Source organism: Dreissena polymorpha, chromosome 9 (genome assembly GCF_020536995.1).
Source record: "Dreissena polymorpha isolate Duluth1 chromosome 9, UMN_Dpol_1.0, whole genome shotgun sequence".
In the NCBI taxonomy this organism is placed as follows: Eukaryota; Metazoa; Mollusca; class Bivalvia; order Myida; family Dreissenidae; genus Dreissena; species Dreissena polymorpha.
In genome coordinates this window covers 84,244,147-84,260,533 of record NC_068363.1, presented here as the reverse complement: position 1 = coordinate 84,260,533, position 16,387 = coordinate 84,244,147, and the positions used below count along the sequence as shown (strand labels likewise).

General features: G+C 37.0%; 4 protein-coding genes across 18 annotated transcripts in view; 3 read left to right on the top strand and 1 right to left on the bottom strand.

Annotated features, from left to right (window-relative positions):
• LOC127845742 (DNA repair-scaffolding protein-like) overlaps positions 1–13,130 on the top strand; it is a 45,582-nt gene extending 32,452 nt beyond the window's left edge. Inside the window, exons 12-19 of the mRNA XM_052376854.1 lie at positions 2,458–2,610; positions 3,098–3,194; positions 4,457–4,651; positions 5,277–5,442; positions 5,647–5,811; positions 10,715–10,808; positions 11,434–11,542; positions 12,446–13,130. Coding sequence (XP_052232814.1) covers positions 2,458–2,610; positions 3,098–3,194; positions 4,457–4,651; positions 5,277–5,442; positions 5,647–5,811; positions 10,715–10,808; positions 11,434–11,542; positions 12,446–12,610 — 1,144 coding nt within the window. The 3' untranslated portion in view covers positions 12,611–13,130. The remainder of the gene's footprint in view (positions 1–2,457; positions 2,611–3,097; positions 3,195–4,456; positions 4,652–5,276; positions 5,443–5,646; positions 5,812–10,714; positions 10,809–11,433; positions 11,543–12,445) is intronic.
• The window catches only part of LOC127845752 (cilia- and flagella-associated protein 418-like), a 113,868-nt gene extending 100,436 nt beyond the window's left edge, over positions 1–13,432 (top strand). Inside the window, exon 8 of the mRNA XM_052376879.1 lies at positions 13,358–13,432. The gene's annotated coding sequence lies outside the window, so the exon portion shown is untranslated. The remainder of the gene's footprint in view (positions 1–13,357) is intronic.
• Positions 1–16,387, top strand: part of LOC127845741 (DNA repair-scaffolding protein-like) — a 590,230-nt gene that overhangs the window by 452,409 nt on the left and 121,434 nt on the right. The window contains exon 21 of one of the 13 annotated variants that reach the window (XR_008033355.1): positions 13,625–13,672. The exons of 11 other annotated variants lie outside the window; for them this stretch is intronic. The gene's annotated coding sequence lies outside the window, so the exon portion shown is untranslated. Of the gene's footprint in view, positions 1–1,645; positions 1,665–13,624; positions 13,673–16,387 lie in introns of those variants that run through there. One more of the 13 variants, XR_008033367.1, reaches the window with a different exon arrangement.
• The window catches only part of LOC127845750 (vesicle-associated membrane protein/synaptobrevin-binding protein-like), a 257,512-nt gene that overhangs the window by 131,687 nt on the left and 109,438 nt on the right, over positions 1–16,387 (bottom strand). The window lies entirely within an intron of this gene.

Here is a 16,387-nt window from a genome sequence, read left to right as displayed (position 1 = left end):
AAAACATGGCCGCCAGTGGGCGGGCATTTTTCTCTACATGTATATAGTGGCAGTTTTCCCTATTTGGCTATTGAGAAACCTTGTTAACACCCTAGAAGTCACAATTTTTGCCCAATCATTATGAAAGTTGGTCAAAACATTGGTTTTATTGATATCTCGGACGTGTTCGCAAATGGTCCAGATCGGTGAAAAAAAAATGCTGCCAGTGGATGGGGCATTTTTCTCTATATGTATATAGTGAAAACATGTGAACACTCTAGAAGTCACATTTTTGCCCAATTTTAATGAAATTTGGTCAAAATGTTTGCCTTAATGATATGTTGGTTGAGTTCAAAAGTGGTTCCGGTCCGTTGAAAAACATTGCCGCCAGTGGGCGGGGCAGTTTTCCTTATTTGGCCATAGAGAAACCTTGTAAACACTCTATAAGTCACAATTTTTGCCCAATCATCATGAAAGTTGGTCAAAACATTGGTTTTATTGATATTTTCGACGAGTTCGAAAATGGTCCAGATTGGTGAAAAAACATGGCCGCCAGTGGGCGGGGCATTTTTCTCTATATGTATATAGTGAAAACATGTGAACACATTTTTGGCCCAATTTTCATGAAATATGGTCAGAACATTTGTTTCCTTGATACGAGAGTTGAGTTCAAAAATGGTTCCGGTCAGTTGAATAACATGACTGCTGGGGGGGGGGGTCAGTTTTCTTATATTTATATAGTAAAAAAAAGCTTGTGAACACTCTAGAAGTCACATTATTTGCCCAATCATCATTAAACTTGGTGAAAAGATTGGTTTTATATATATCTCAGATGAGTTCGCAAATTGTCCCGATCGGTAAAAAAACATGGCCGCAAGGGGGTGGGGCAGTTTTCCTTATGTGACTAGAGAGAAACCTTGTGATCGAACACTATAGAAGTCACATTTTTGCCTAATCATTGTGAAACTCAGTCAATACATTGGTTTTATTTATTTCTCTGACAAGTTGGAAAATTGCTCAGATCGGTGAAACACTTTTTAGCTCACTGATTGCTGAGCAAGTGAGGTTTTAGGGTTGGTCTTTGTCCGCCGTCCGTCCGTCCACATTTGGTTTGTTAATACTCTAGCATTCACATTTCTTAAGCATTCTTTATCAAAGTTGCTGAAAGATCTCGGTCAAGTTTGATAATGAGCAAAATCACATAATTAATGCCATAATTATTGCCCTTCGATTGTCCAAATTTTCATTTTATTATACAAAATCCTTGTAAACACTCTAGAGGTCACAATTTTTAGCTCACCTGTCACGAAGTGACATGGTGAACTTATGTGACCGTGTGATGTCCGGCGTCCATGCGTGCATGAGTGCGTGTGTTCGTCAACAATTTGTTTGCGTAGACAGTAGAGGTCACAGTTTTCATTCAATATTTATGAAATTTGGTCAGAATGTTTATACTGATAAAATCTGGGTTGGGATTGTATTTGGGTCATCTGGGGTCAAAAACTAGGTAAAAAACTAGGTCAAATAATAGAAAAAAACCTTGTGTAGACAATCGAGGTCGCAGTTTTCATCCAATCTTGATGAAATTTGGTCAGAATGTTTATCTTGTTGAAATCTTGGTTGGGCTTGTATTTGGGTCATTTGGGGTCAAAAACTAGGTCACTAGGTCAAAAACTAGGTCACTACATCAAAAACTAGGTCAAATAATCGAAAAACCTTGTATAGACAATAGAGGTCACAGTTTTCATCCAATCTTTATAAAATTTGATCAGAATGTTTATCTTGATGAAATCTGGGTTGGGATTGTATTTGGGTCATCTTGGGTCAAAAACTAGGTCACTAGGTCAAATAATAGAAAAACCTTGTGTAGACAATAGAGGTCACAGTTTTCATCCAATCTTTATGAAATTTGGTCAGAATGTTTATCTTGATGTAATCTGGGTTGGGATTGTATTTGGTTAGTCAGGTGAGCGATTCAGGGCCATCATGGCCCTCTTGTTTTTCAGATTTTATGAATCTTGGTCATGATATTTATTTTTGTAAGCAATTGAGTTTGATGTTTGGTAAGGGGGGGGGGATCAACTCAAAATATAGGTAACTAGGTCAAATCTTACAAAAACAATAACACTCCATACGCCAGAGTTTTGGTTCAATAATGATGAAACTTGACCAGGATGTTTGTCTCGACAATATCTAGGTCAAGTTTGACATTAATTTTGGTAAAGATTGAATGAACCGACTCCACTTAGGTGAGCAAACTAGGGCCATCCTGGCCCACTTGTTCAATATCGGTATGTAAAAAAATTATGGTTCCCTGTAAAATTTATCCGTATCATAAAGGATTATTGGATATAGTATCTGCCACTGAGATTCCCTTGTTCTCAACATCTGTCCACAGAAACTATGTACTTGTTTTTCCCAGGAAAGTTCAAAGAAATTTAAGATATTTAATACAGTGACACTCAGTATAAACTTCAGCTACATACTGGTAGTGGAGGACAATGAGGGCCATGTGGGTGTGGTCAGGCTACCCCTTGGGATGTACACCCCCATCCTGGGGCTTGACGGATGCGAGGGACGCACCCTGCGCTTTGAAGGGCTCTCTGTTACCGACAGGGTTACACGCGACAGGTTTTTACTCAACCTATTTTGATTGCTCTGTAATTTGATTGTTTTTAGAGAACGTGTTGAATATTGAGTATTGCACTTTTGTAGGATTTTTTTCAAAGTATATACGAAAAAGGACTTTTAGCTGTTTAAGTCTTCTGTTTATGTTATTAGAACTTGCTATACAATTACCTGGTTAATAATTATTCACCCTGACAACAAAGTAAAGAGAGATATACTGTTATCACCATGGATGTTAGTCTGTATGAAGAAAAACTCATGAAGGCATTTTGCTACACTATACAAAATCAAACTCACAGGGTTTGTAACTTATAACTAAAGTTTAGCATGTGTGATTTGTATCATCCTTCGTTAAAGACTACACAAGTTTTGCCCCTTGTTGAACTTAGACATGACTTGTTGACGGGTGTTCACTGTTGTGACAAACTCTCCTTATGATTGTATTTAACATCACTGAACCGTTTGTGTTACTCCTGCGTTTCTGTTACAGGGATGAAGCCCTGTTCTCGATGGTAGACCAGGTGTGGTCAGGGAAGGTCTCAGACCCGAGTCAGGACAGCTCATTCTCCCAGGAACAGCCACATCAAGTAGTCACCCTTGTAGTTTAGTTTAAGACTACATGTATTGATTTCATTCAAAGTCTAAGGCTTATTGAAATACTATTGAGTCCGTTTTCTGGGTAGAACCAGTACTTTATGTCTATGGGGGGAGATCTAAAGAATGCTCCAACAATGGGTATCAAACCCATGACCTCCTGGTCTTTGGTGCACTCCATATCCATGACGCCATGATTGCCCTGTGTCCTTTTTGGTGTCACTCTCTCATTTTGTCCACATAAAATGTTAATAATTTGGGATGCTAACTACTTCCACATTTCTCATGTGATTATATTGAAACTTTAAATATGTCATCACCATGAAATATAGATGTGCAAGACTCTTTTCTGAAGTGATCTACACATATCTTAGTTATTTTCCCTTGAACATATCTGACTATGCAGTGGTAGTGGTATTAGTCATGTTGTGGAAAAGCTATAATTAAAATGCACTTTATTTATTGCATCAAATAAGGGTATAATTACTGTCATGAAATGAGACTCGTGCCTTGATTTCATATAATGTTTAATGTTTTGTTTGTAATTTATATTTTTGATGCTTTTAAATTAGTCAATTAAATGTTAATAATGTAATTTCGTCACTTTTATGTGTAGAGGACAATTAAAAAATATATATTGTACAAAACGCATTGCTTTTTATGATTTTAAGTTCTCTTTTTATTAAGTGTAAAGGACAAAGTTTCCATGTTATTTGTCATTTGTTACAGGTGTCCATGTCTTGTGTTACAAATATCCATGTCTTGTGTTACAGGTCTCCATGTCATGTGTTACAAGTATCCATGTCTTGTATCACATGTATCCATGTCTTGTGTTACAAGTATCCATGTCTTGTGTTACAAGTTTCCATGTTCTGTGTTACAGGTATCCATGTCTTGTGTTGCAAGTTTCCATGTCCTGTGTTACAGGTATCCATGTCTTGTGTTACAGGTATCCATGTCTTGTGTTACAGGTATCCATGTATTGTGTTCCAGGTATCTATGTGTTGTGTTACAGGTATCCGTGTCTTGTGTAACAAGTTTCGATGTCCTGTGTTACAGGTATCCATGTCTTGTGTTACAGGTATCCATGTCTTGTGTTACAGGTATCCATGAATAGGGTTGCAGGTATCTATGTCTTGTGTTGCAGGTATCTGTCTTGTGTTGCAGGTATCCATGTCTTGTGTTACAGGTATCCATGTCTTGTGTTACTGGTATCCATGTCTTGTGTTACAGGTATCCATGTCTTGTGTTACAGGTATCCAATGGCAAGCAGGACTTCTGCTATATCATGTCTGCAGGTCCCGATGGCCCACCCAGTATTCATGTCCTACAATCCTCCATTATACCAGCCAGCCAGCAGAGTGATGTGCCCCTGGATACTCTTCTCATCAATCAGGTTGACCCTGTCAGATGCAGTGTCATTGCACGCCTCATTTACATACATAAACAGGTCCGTCTCACTGGTTGGTAAAATGTATGGTTAATAATTCACACTGATTTTTCTAACATATGTGACCTGGTTAGCAAAATGACTCCTATATTGGTTACGTCATTACGGAAAAAAATGCGGAAAAAACAAGATTAAAGTAGCTGCCTTATTTTATCCAATTAATTACTCTGTAGATTCAAGGTGCATATAAATGCTGCAGTCTTGATAACAAGTATGAAATCTACTAAATGCAGTCTTTTATTTCTTATGATAGTACAGGTACCAATTGGAAAATAATACAGAACATAAGATTTTTCATCCATTCAGCTTGTTTTTGAAGCTCAGGTCACATTTATAAATGAAAGTAAATCAAATGAACTTTAGTTTTTTATCCTTTTGTACAACCAAGTTTTTGTTTTCCAAGATTCAACTTCAGATTTCTGTAAATATCCCTTCAACTTCTTGAAAACGACAAATTTTCAGAACTGATTACCAGCTTTTTTTCCAGCCTTGGCAATATGGATGTCTATACTAAAACCAATAATGATATGGCATCTGCAGCCATTTATTCACTTGCTTCAACACCACCAAATATTGCACATATCACTTCAATGAAAATGTCTGTGAATGCTGTTGCTTCTCTCAGAGCGATGCTACCCAGCCATGCCTGGTCTACATCACGGACCCCTGCATACAGAAGTCCTGCCCCTATGTCACAGTGCCCCTCAGTAGGGAGATCAGCCTTCCTGACGAGGTAACCATGGCAAAGGGAAAGACCGCCATCTTGCTCAGGGATGTACTGGTGTCACAAGGTGCGTAGTGGGAACAGACATTACTGTCTTATTTGTGTCGTGTTTGTCCATTGATATTTCTGCCTGTACTGTGAATTACTGGTCTATTGAAGGGTGATTCATCTCGCCTTCCACTGATTTCCAAGCCGATTTCATTCTAGTCCACAATGGGAAAACTGGTCAGTTTCCCCAAAACGAGGTTCATTTTATTTCTGATCATTCCAGGTGGTCCACAAATCGACAGCTACACTCTGTTGAAACTGCTCACGCCTACCAGTGTTGTCTCTGACCGCCCACGCAGACAGCTGGTGGCCAAACTGCGGGCCATGCAGGTGCCTTTGAAACCACTCAGCCACGACCTTGTGGTCAACGATCTCTGTCAAATTGAAGGTTAATAATTGTACCTCCATTTTGAGGGCAATATTGGAATCACGCTGTCTGTTGGTTGTCTGGTCCGTTATTCGTATTGTCTGCGTAAAGCGATATTTTATTAACTGTTTCGCACAAATTTTGATTAATAATGTGGATAGGTCTGCAAAAAAAATGAAAGAAAAGAGAATATTAATCTGTTGTAATTTTCTTAGTCAATTGCAAAGCAATTATGTATCTCGATATGCATGTACATTACCACAATCAAGTAAAATGAAAAGATAAAAAATGGGATTTTTTCCGGAACATGCATCGAAAACTTAAAGAGGTATCCATTTAAAACTTCATTGGTAGGTATATCTGGTTGAGGGACTGTGCAGAGCACAACAATAACTCTTACTCTCCTGTTTTAGTGTGTTATTGAAGTGAGTTATTGACATTTGTGATTTTTTTTCTTCTTTTTTTTTAGCTCACTTGAGCACTAAGTGCTCAAAATATTTTGATCACCCAATGTCGTATCGTGATTAAACATTGTCAAAAGGTTGATCTTGACAAAATCTAGGCTGAGTTTGAGTCAGAGTCACATTTCTGAAAAAACTAGGTCAACATTGCAAATCTTAGAAAATACCTTTTTTACCACTCTAGAGGCCATTTTTATGACTCAATCTTGATAAAACTTGGTCAGAATGTTAATATGGAACATGTCACGGTCAAGTTTGAATCCTGTCATGTTTGCCAAAATAAAATGGTATCTTTGCCAAGATATAATCAGTTACATAATTATGTCTATATTTTTAGCTCACCTGAGCACAACATGCTCATGGTGAGCTTTTGTGATCGCCATTTGTCCGTCGTCCGTTGTGCCTTGTGCGGCGTCAACATTTGCCTTGTTAACTCTCTAGAGGGCACATTTATTGTCCAATCTTCATGAAATTTGGTCAGAAGATTGGTCTCAATGATATCTTGGATGAGTTCGAAAATAATTACGTTTGCTTGAAAAAAATGGCTACCAAGGGGCGGGCATTTTTCCTCATATGGCTATAGTAAAATATTGTTAACACTCTAGAGGCCACATTTATTGTCTGATCTTCATGAAACTTGGTCAGAAGATTCATCCCAATAAAATCTTGGTTAAGTTCGAAAAGGATGCTGGTTGGTTCAAAAATATGGCCGTCAGGGGGCTGGGCATTTTTCCTTATATAGCTATATTAAAACCTTGTTAACACTCTAGAGGCCACATTTATTTTCCGATCTTCATGAAACTTGCTCAGAAGATTTGTCCCAATAATATCTTGGATGAGTTCGAAAATGATGCTGGTTGGTTAAAAAACATGGCCGCCAAGTGGCAGGGCATTTTTCCTTTTATGGCTATAGTAAAACCTTGTTAACGCTCTAGAGTCCACATTTATTGTCCAATCTTCATGAAATTTGGTCAGAAGATTTGTCTTATTGATATTTCAGATGAGTTCGAAAATGGTTAAGTTTGATTGAAAAACATGGCTGCCTAGGGGCGGGGCATTTTTCCTTATATGGCTATATATGGCTATAGTAAAATCTTGTGAACACTCTAGAGGCCACATTTATAGTCCGATCTTAATGAAACTAGGTCAGAAGATTCATCCCAATAATATCTTGGACGAGTTCAAAAATGATGCCGGTTGGTTGAAAAACATGGCCACCACGGGGGCGGGGCATTTTTCCTTATATGGCTGTAGTAAAACCTTGTTAACACTCTTTAGGTAATATTTATTTATTTTTGTGATCATCATGAAACTTAGTCAGAAGATTTGTCCCTATGATATCTTGGATGAGTTCGAAAATGGTTTTGGTTGCTATAAAAAAACATGGCCACCAGGGGGAGGGGTATTTTTCCTTATATGGCTATAGTAAAACCTTGTTAACACTCTAGAGGCCACATTTATTGTTCAGTCTTCATGAAATTTGGTCAGAAGATTGGTCTCAATGATATCTTGGATCGCTTTGAAAATAATGTGTTTGCTTGAAAAACATGGCGTCCAAGGGGCGGGGCAATTTTCCTTATATGACTATAGTAAAATCTTGTTAACACTCTAGAGGCCACATTTACTGTCCAATCTTCATGAAACTTAGTCAGAAGATTCATCCCGATAATATCTTGCACAAGTTCAAAAGTGATGCAGGTTGGTTGAAAAACATGGTTGCCAGGGGGCGGGGTATTTTCCCTTATATGGCTATAGTAAAACATTGTTAACACTCTAGAGGCCACATTTATTTTCCGATCTTCATGAAACTTGGTCAGAAGATTTGTCCCCATAATATCTTGTTATCTCAGGTGAGCGACTTTGGGCCTTTCAGGCCCTCTTGTTTTCAGGTATCATCAGTTACTTATCATTGCAGGTTTCTTCAGTAACTTACTATTGTAGGTGTCATCAGTAATTTATCATTGCATGCATAATCAGTAACTTTTAAATGCAGGTATGATCAGTATCTTAGGATTTCAGGTGTCATTAGTACCTTATCATTGCAGGTGTCATCAGTAACTTATCATTGCAGGTATGATCAGTAACGTATTGTCCCCTACCGGTTTCACCGGAGGGGACTTTTGGTTTGCGCTCTGTCTGTTTGTCAGTCTGTCTGTCAGTCCGTCACACTTTTCTGGATCCTGCAATAACTTCAAAGTTCTTTTTTTTTTTTCATTAAACTTGAAACATGGATAGATGGCAATATGCAGTTTCATCGGTAGGGGACCATATTGCTTGGCAATCTCTTGTTATTACAGTTGTGATCAGTAACATCATTGCAGGTGATAACAATAATTTATCCCTGTAGTTATCAGAAACTTCTCATGGCAGGATTATAAGTAAATTATTTTGTTTTATCAGTTAATTTTAGCATTGAAGGTGCTATCAGTAATATATCATTGCAGATGCCATCAGTAAGATCTTATTACATGTGTCATCAGTTACATCTCATTGCAGGTGCCATCAGTAACTTATCATTACAGGTGTCATCAGCAACTCATCTTGGCAGGTGATAACAGTAATTTATCCCTGTAGTTATCATCAGAAACTTCTCATGGCAGGTGCCATCATTAACATCTCATTTCATGTGCCATCAGTAACATCTCATTACAGTTGTCATCAGTAACATATCATTGCAGTTGCCATCAGTAACATATAATTGCAGGTGCCATCAGTAACATTTAATTGCAGGTGCTATCAGTAACATATCATTGCAGATGCCATCAGTAACATCTCATTGCAGGTGCCATCAGTAACATCTCATTGCAGGTTCCATCAGTAACTTAAAATTGCAGGTGTCAGCGGTAACTTATCATTGCAGGTGACATCAGAATCATCTCATGGAAGAGGCCATCAGTTACATCTCATAAAAGGTGCCATCAGTAACATCTCATTGCAGGTTCCATCAGTAACTTAACATTGCAGGTATCAGCGGTAACTTATCATTGCAGGTGACATCAGAAACTTATCAAAGCAGGTGTTATCAGTAACTTAACATTGTATTAGTCATCAGTTACCTATCATTGCAGCTGATATCAGCAACGTGTCATTGCATTTGTAATCAGTACGTTATCATTGCAGGTGTCATCAGTAACGTAACATTGCAGTCGTCATCAGTAACCTATCAAAGCAGCTGACATCAGTAAAATCTCATTACTGGTGCCATCAGTAGCATCTTATTGCAAGTGCCATCAATAGCATATCATTGCAGGTGCCATCAATAACATATCATTGCAGGTGCCATCAGTAACATATTATTGCAGGTGCCATCAGTAACATGTCATTGCAGTTGTGTCATCAGTAACATATCATTGTAGGTGTGTCAGCAGTAACTTACCATTGCAGTTGTGTCATCTGTAACTTATAATTGCAGTAAACATCAGTAAATTTTCATTGCAAGTGTTATCACTAACTTATCATTACAGAGGTCATCAGTAACTTAAAATTGCATATGTCATCAGTAAATCATCATTGCAAGAGTCATCTGTAACTAACCATCACAGTTGTCATCAGTAACTTCTCAAAGCAGGAGTCATCAGTTACTTCTCATTGCCATAGTAAATGTTTATTGCAGGTGTTATCAGTAACTTACCCTTGCAGTTGTCATCAGTAACTTATAGTTGTTGATGTCATCAATAACTTATCCTTGCAGTTTTTATCATTAACTTAAAATTGCAGGTGTCATCAAAACGTATAATTACAGGTAATTCAGTAACTTGACATTGCAGGTGTTATCAGTTACTTATTAATCAGGTGAAATCAGTAACTTGACATTGCAGGTGTCATCAGTAACTTTTCATTGCTGGTATCATCAGTTACATATCATTGCAGTTGTCATCAATAACTTACTATTGCAGATGTCATCAGTAATTTATAATTGTAGGTGTTAGCAGTAATTTATCCTTGCAGTTGTCATCAGCAACTTATCATTTCAGGTGTCATCGTAACTGATAATTGCAGGTGTTATCAGTAACTTGCTATTGGGGTAGTTATCAGTAACTTACTATGGGGATTGTTATCAGGAACTTATCATTGCAGGTGTTATCAGTAACTTACCATTGAGGGTGTTATCAGTAACTTATAATTTGAGGTGTTATCAGTATCTTACCATTGGAGTTGTTATCAGTAACTCACCATTGCAGTTGTTGTAAGAAACTTATTACTGCAGGTGTTATCAGTAACTTACCATTGAGGTTGTTATCTGTAACTTACCATTTGAGGTGTTAAGTAATTTATTATTGCAGGTGTTATCAGTAAGTTATCATTGCAATTATCACCAGCAACTTGTCATTTCAGGTGTCATCGTAACTTATAATTGCAGATATTATCAGTAACTTACAATTGCAGGTGTCATTAGTAAATTATGATTGCAGGTGTCATCGTAACTTATAATTGCAGGTGTTATCAGTAACTTACCATTGCAGGTGTTATCAGTGAGGTGGATGAGGATTCTGCGTACAGTTGGGAGGCGTGTGTCCACTGCGGAGGTGATCAGCTGAAAACTGACTCGAACAACAGGTATGGGTCTCCATTATTTTATTTAGCTTTGTTTCACTTTTGGGGTTTTTAGCAGTATGTATTAGCATGGAGTTGAAAAAAGTACCTTGCATTACTTTTTCTTTAAAATGTATCATGAAAGTGAATTAACTAACTCAGTAGAATTGATATGCAACTCATATTCATATTAAAAGCACCAATAGTCCAGTACTTAATACTTAAAATCATGAGTTAAAGTCCTTTTTAGGCTTCCGAAGGAGGGCATATAGTGATCGCACTGTCCGTCTGTCCGTCCGTATGTATGTCCGTCTGTGTTTCTGTCACACTTTTTCTTTAGGTTTTGAAAAATGCTCATATCTTCTATGTCGCTTCAGATGTAACCTTCATATTTGATATGCATGTGTATATGGACAAGGCCTTTCCATACTCACAAATATTTTGACCCTTTGACCTTGAACTTAGGGTCCGCGTTTAGGTTTGAAATCTGCGTTTAGGTTTCGAAAAATGCTCATAACTTCTATCAAAGTGTTTTTTGGGGGGCATTTGTCATCCTATGGAGACAGCTCTTGTTCTTACTACAGTACTGATGTACCTAGGGGTTCAAGTATGTGTAAGTGATAACTGTTGTGCATAGTCCATGTTTCAGTGGATTTGTGTGTTCTTCTTGCACAAAGACCATGACTGAAGGGGTGACTAGGATGAAGATGGAGGTGATGGTTGTGTGTGACGTCTCAAAGTGTAAAGCAAAGATAGATGTAAGTGTCAGTTGTTAGAAACACCAGAGATTGAGGGCTTGATGCTAGTGTTGTGTGGATTGTATTATGTTGTCATAAACAGTGCATACTTTCAGTGCACATGTCCACTTGATGATAAATAATGTTCCACACAAAAAATGTGTTCAAGTAAAAGAATTTTGATTCTAAATACTATTATTTTGTTTTACAAACATTTGCTTTACAATGTATAGCATTAAGGTAACGGTAGTTAGTAATCATTATTATAATATCAAATGCATAAACCACAGAAAAAAATTAAATCAATGTTGGTGTGAATTTTAAACATTTCATTGATTTATTTATGTAACAAAACATGTTCATGTTTATGTTTAATTATCAGTGTCATATATCTTTTCATTTTGTAATTTGTTTGAAATAGAGAACAATATACTAGTAAGTCCCTAACTGACAATGGAAATAAAGCATTCGATATTGCTGAGAACTTTTAAGGATTAAGACAAGTCCCTGAATACCTAAATATGTCATTAAATCTTGGATGTACCATGCAGTTAATTTTATGTTGTTGTTTTTTAAATTAAAACTGGTAATTAATCATTTAAAACGGTTAAAAATATGTGAAATATACTATTTAAATGGCAGAAAGGCAGAAAATAAAGAGGAAACTTGTTGGTGTCGGTAAATTATCTATTGTCTGTCCACTTGTGAAAATATTTATATGTCTGATTACTTGTGAATTAAAAATGGATTATCCCTAAAAACAAATATCCCCAAGAGACACCAAGAACTGGTTCTGCTAAGGAAAGGGACAAGAAAGTGTTTCAGTAAGCCTAAGGCTTTCAATTAGCTAAATAAATAGTTCAAAACTTCAACAAATACTCTCTATAGATAGCACCAAGCTGTTTGTCCTCTCTGTCTGTCTAGTTACTGCAGAGGACCATAGAGAAGCTGCTACCAGCCGAGGAGGGGGATGAGGAAGGCTATGAGTTGTCAAGTGTCCTCAACAAGAGTGTCGGACCCCTACACTGCATGGTCAGCAACAAGACAAGTGATCTTGTCACCCTCCGGGAAATAGACATGCTCACCTGATCTTGGAAATAGACAAGCTAACATGATCTGTGAAAATGACAAGCTCAATTGATCTCTGGGAAATAGACATGGTCACCTGATCTGGGAAATAGACACGCTCACCTGATCTGGGAAATAGACAGGCTCACATGATCTGGAAAATAGACACGCTTACCTGACTTGGGATAAAGCTATGCTTACCTGATCTGAGCAATATACATGCTCACCTGATCTGGGAAATAGACAAGCTCAATTGATCTATGAAGAAAACACATGCTCACCTGATCTGGGAAATAGACATGATCATCTCATCTGGGAAATAGACACACTCACATGATCTATGGGAAACAGCTATGCTTACCTGAGCTGGGAAATAGACATGCTCATCTGATCTGGGAAATATACACATTCACCTAGTCTAAGAAACAGACAAACATGATGATGATATTCCGGCTTTTGGTGTGGGTGTTCTGTTTTTAGCTCACCTGTCATGAAGTGACATGGTGAGCTTATGTGACCGTGTGATGTCCGTTGTCGGTATGTGCGTGTGTGCGTGCGTGCGTGTGTTCGTCAACAATTTGTTTGTGTAGACAGTAGAGGTCACAGTTTTCATCCAATCTTTATGAAATTTGGTCAGAATGTTTATCTTGACAAAATCTGGGTTGGGATTGTATTTGGGTCATCTGGGGTCAAAAACTAGGTCACTAGGTCAAAAACTAGGTAACATAATAGGTCAAATAATAGAAGAACTTTGTGTAGACAATAGAGGTCGCAGTTTTCATCCAATCTTTATGAAATTTGGTCAGAATGTTTATCTTGATAAAATCTGGGTTGGGATTGTATTTGGGTCATCTGGGGTCAAAAACAAGGTCAATAGGTCAAACACTAGGTCAAATAGTAGAAAAACATTATGTAGACAGTAGAGGTCACAGTTTTCATCCAATCTTTATGAAATTTGGTCAGAATGTTTATCTTGATAAAATATGAGTTGGGATTGTATTTTGGTCATCAGGGGGTCAAAAACTAGGTCACTAGGTCAAAAACTAGGTCAAATAGTAGAAAAACCTTGTGTAGACAGTAGAGGTCGCAGTTTTCATCCAATCTTTATGAAATTTGGTCAGAATGTTTATCTTGATGAAACCTGGGTTGGGATTGTTTTTGGGTCATCTGAGGTCAAAAACTAGGTCACTAGGTCAAATAATAGAAAAACCGTCAACAATTTGTTTGTGTAGACAGTAGAGGTCACAGTTTTCACCCAATCTTTATGAAATTTGGTCAGAATGTTTATCTTGATGAAATCTGGGTTGGGATTAAATTTGGGTCATCTGGGGTCAAAAACCAGGTCACTAGGTAAAAAACTAGGTCACAAGGTCAAATAATAGAAAAACCTTGTGTAGACAATAGAGGTAACAGTTTTCATTTTATCTTTATAAAATTATATCAGAATGTTTATCTTGATGAAATCTGGGTTGGGATTGTTTTTGGGTCACCTGGGGTCAAAAACTAGGTCACTAGGTCAAATAATAGAAAAACCTTGTGTAGACAATAGAGGTCACTGTTTTCATCTAATCTTTATGAAATTTGGTCAGAATGTTTATCTTGATGAAATCTGGGTTGGGATTGTATTTGGTTAGTCAGGTGAGCGATTCAGGGCCACCATGGCCCTCTTGTTTTTAATTATAAACATATACTGGGGCGTGATTCTTTACTTTCAGCAGTCACTGTGTTTAAATTATTTCAATAAGCTGGTGTGTAATTATGGCTCTTTCCTTCTGTGTAATTCAACTTGTTCATACATTTCCTGCATGTTGTTGTATTTTACAGTTGAGTTATAGTGGACTAAATGAAGGAGCTGAAGTATTCCACATAAAATCACACCTCTGATAATGGAGGAAGTTAGTATTGTGTGAAATTATCTTTGTTTATTCAGGACACAATTCTCTTGTATAAATTATGCATAATGTTTACATTATTTGCTTTGTCAAATCTGTTTGTTACATCGTTATTGATACACACGAAGGCAATAAATTATGATGTGTTATTCTTGTGTTAAATATCTTCATATGCATTATGGCAAGCACAAATAAAAGAGCCATGTCTAGATACACATTAAAGCGTACATGGTGATCGTAATTAATACATGGAAAGAAGTTTTCAATTACTGCTCCAGTAGCAAGGATTCTATGAGCACTCATGAAACATGTTTTTCTATGATCATTCAGTTTAAAGTGACCTCACATAAAACAAGTTTTAGATGACCACTCATGGAACAAGTTTTCAACGACCTCTTGTGAAACAAATTTCCCTATATCATTTGTGGAAAAAGTTGACTTTGACCATTCATGAAAGTAGATTGCTGAATGAAACAAGTTTTTGATGTCGGTTTAATATAACATGTTACCTATCACTACTGATGTAATATAACATGTTACCTATCACTACTGATGTAATATAACATGTTACCTATCACTACTGATGTAATATAACATGTTACCTATCACTACTGATGTAAGACGTGTTACCTATCACTACTGATGTAAGATGTTTATATAACATGTTACCTATCACTACTGATGTAAGACGTTTAATATAACATGTTACCTATCACTACTGATGTAAGACGTTTAATATAACATGTTACCTATCACTACTGATGTAAGATGTTTTCAATAAATAGTCATAAAATATTCTGTATGACATTGTAATGTATCATAAGCTTCATGTGCTAAATACAAGTACTTTTTTACTTACATCTTTGTTAAATTACATTGATTTTTGCCAAATTGAGCACAAAGTGCTCATAGTGAGCCATAGTGTATCTGGTGTAGGTAAAGCGTTGTCAACTTTAAGTTTGTAATGTCTCTAGAGGTAACGTTTTTGATCTGATCTTAATTAAATTTGATCAGAATATTTTTTCTTAATCTGGGCTTAATTAATAACAAGGCCACGAGGACAAATTAAAAACAACAACATTGTTTCTTAGATGCAACATTTGTGACTCTGTCTTGATGTAACTTTGTCAGAATGTTTATCTTGACCATATCTAGGCCAAGTTTGAATGTTGGTCACATGCTTGTAAAAGCTAGGGCACAAGGTCCAAAGCTAGGGCACAAGGTCCAAAGCTAGGGTACAAGGTCCAAAGCTAGGGCACAAGGTCCACAGCTAGGGCACAAGGTCCACAGCTAGGGCACAAGGTCCACTCATTAAAAAAAACTTTACCACAACAAAAGACTCATTCATAATTCAATCTTATTGAAACTTTGTCAGAATGTGTATCTTCACAATATCTAGGCTGAATTGGAATTGGGGTCACATGCATACTTAATCTAGTTGACCAGGCCAAATATTTGAAAAAAACTACTTTTTAAGAGGCAACATCAATGAGTCAGTTGTGATGAAAGTTTTTAGAATATTTATGTTAAAAATATCTAGGCCTAGTTTTAATCTGGGTCACATATATCCAAAGACCTAGTGAAATCTTAGCAAAACCTTGTAATCACTTTAGATGCCAAAGTAAATATTCAAATGTATGTGTCTTGTTTATTACTTAATAGTGTTTATTGTGTCTAATGTGCGAGTTAAGATTCTGATTTTTAGCTTGGCTTTTTTCGGAGAAAATCTGAGGTATTGTCATAGCCAGCTCGCTGTCCGGCGTCTGCCGTCTGCATTGTGCTAAAACCTTAACATTGGCTCTAAAATCAAAGTGCTTCCACCTACAACTTTAAAACTTTATATGTAGCTGCACCTTGATGAGTTCTACACGCCTTACCCATTTTCGGGTCACTAGGTAAAAGGTTA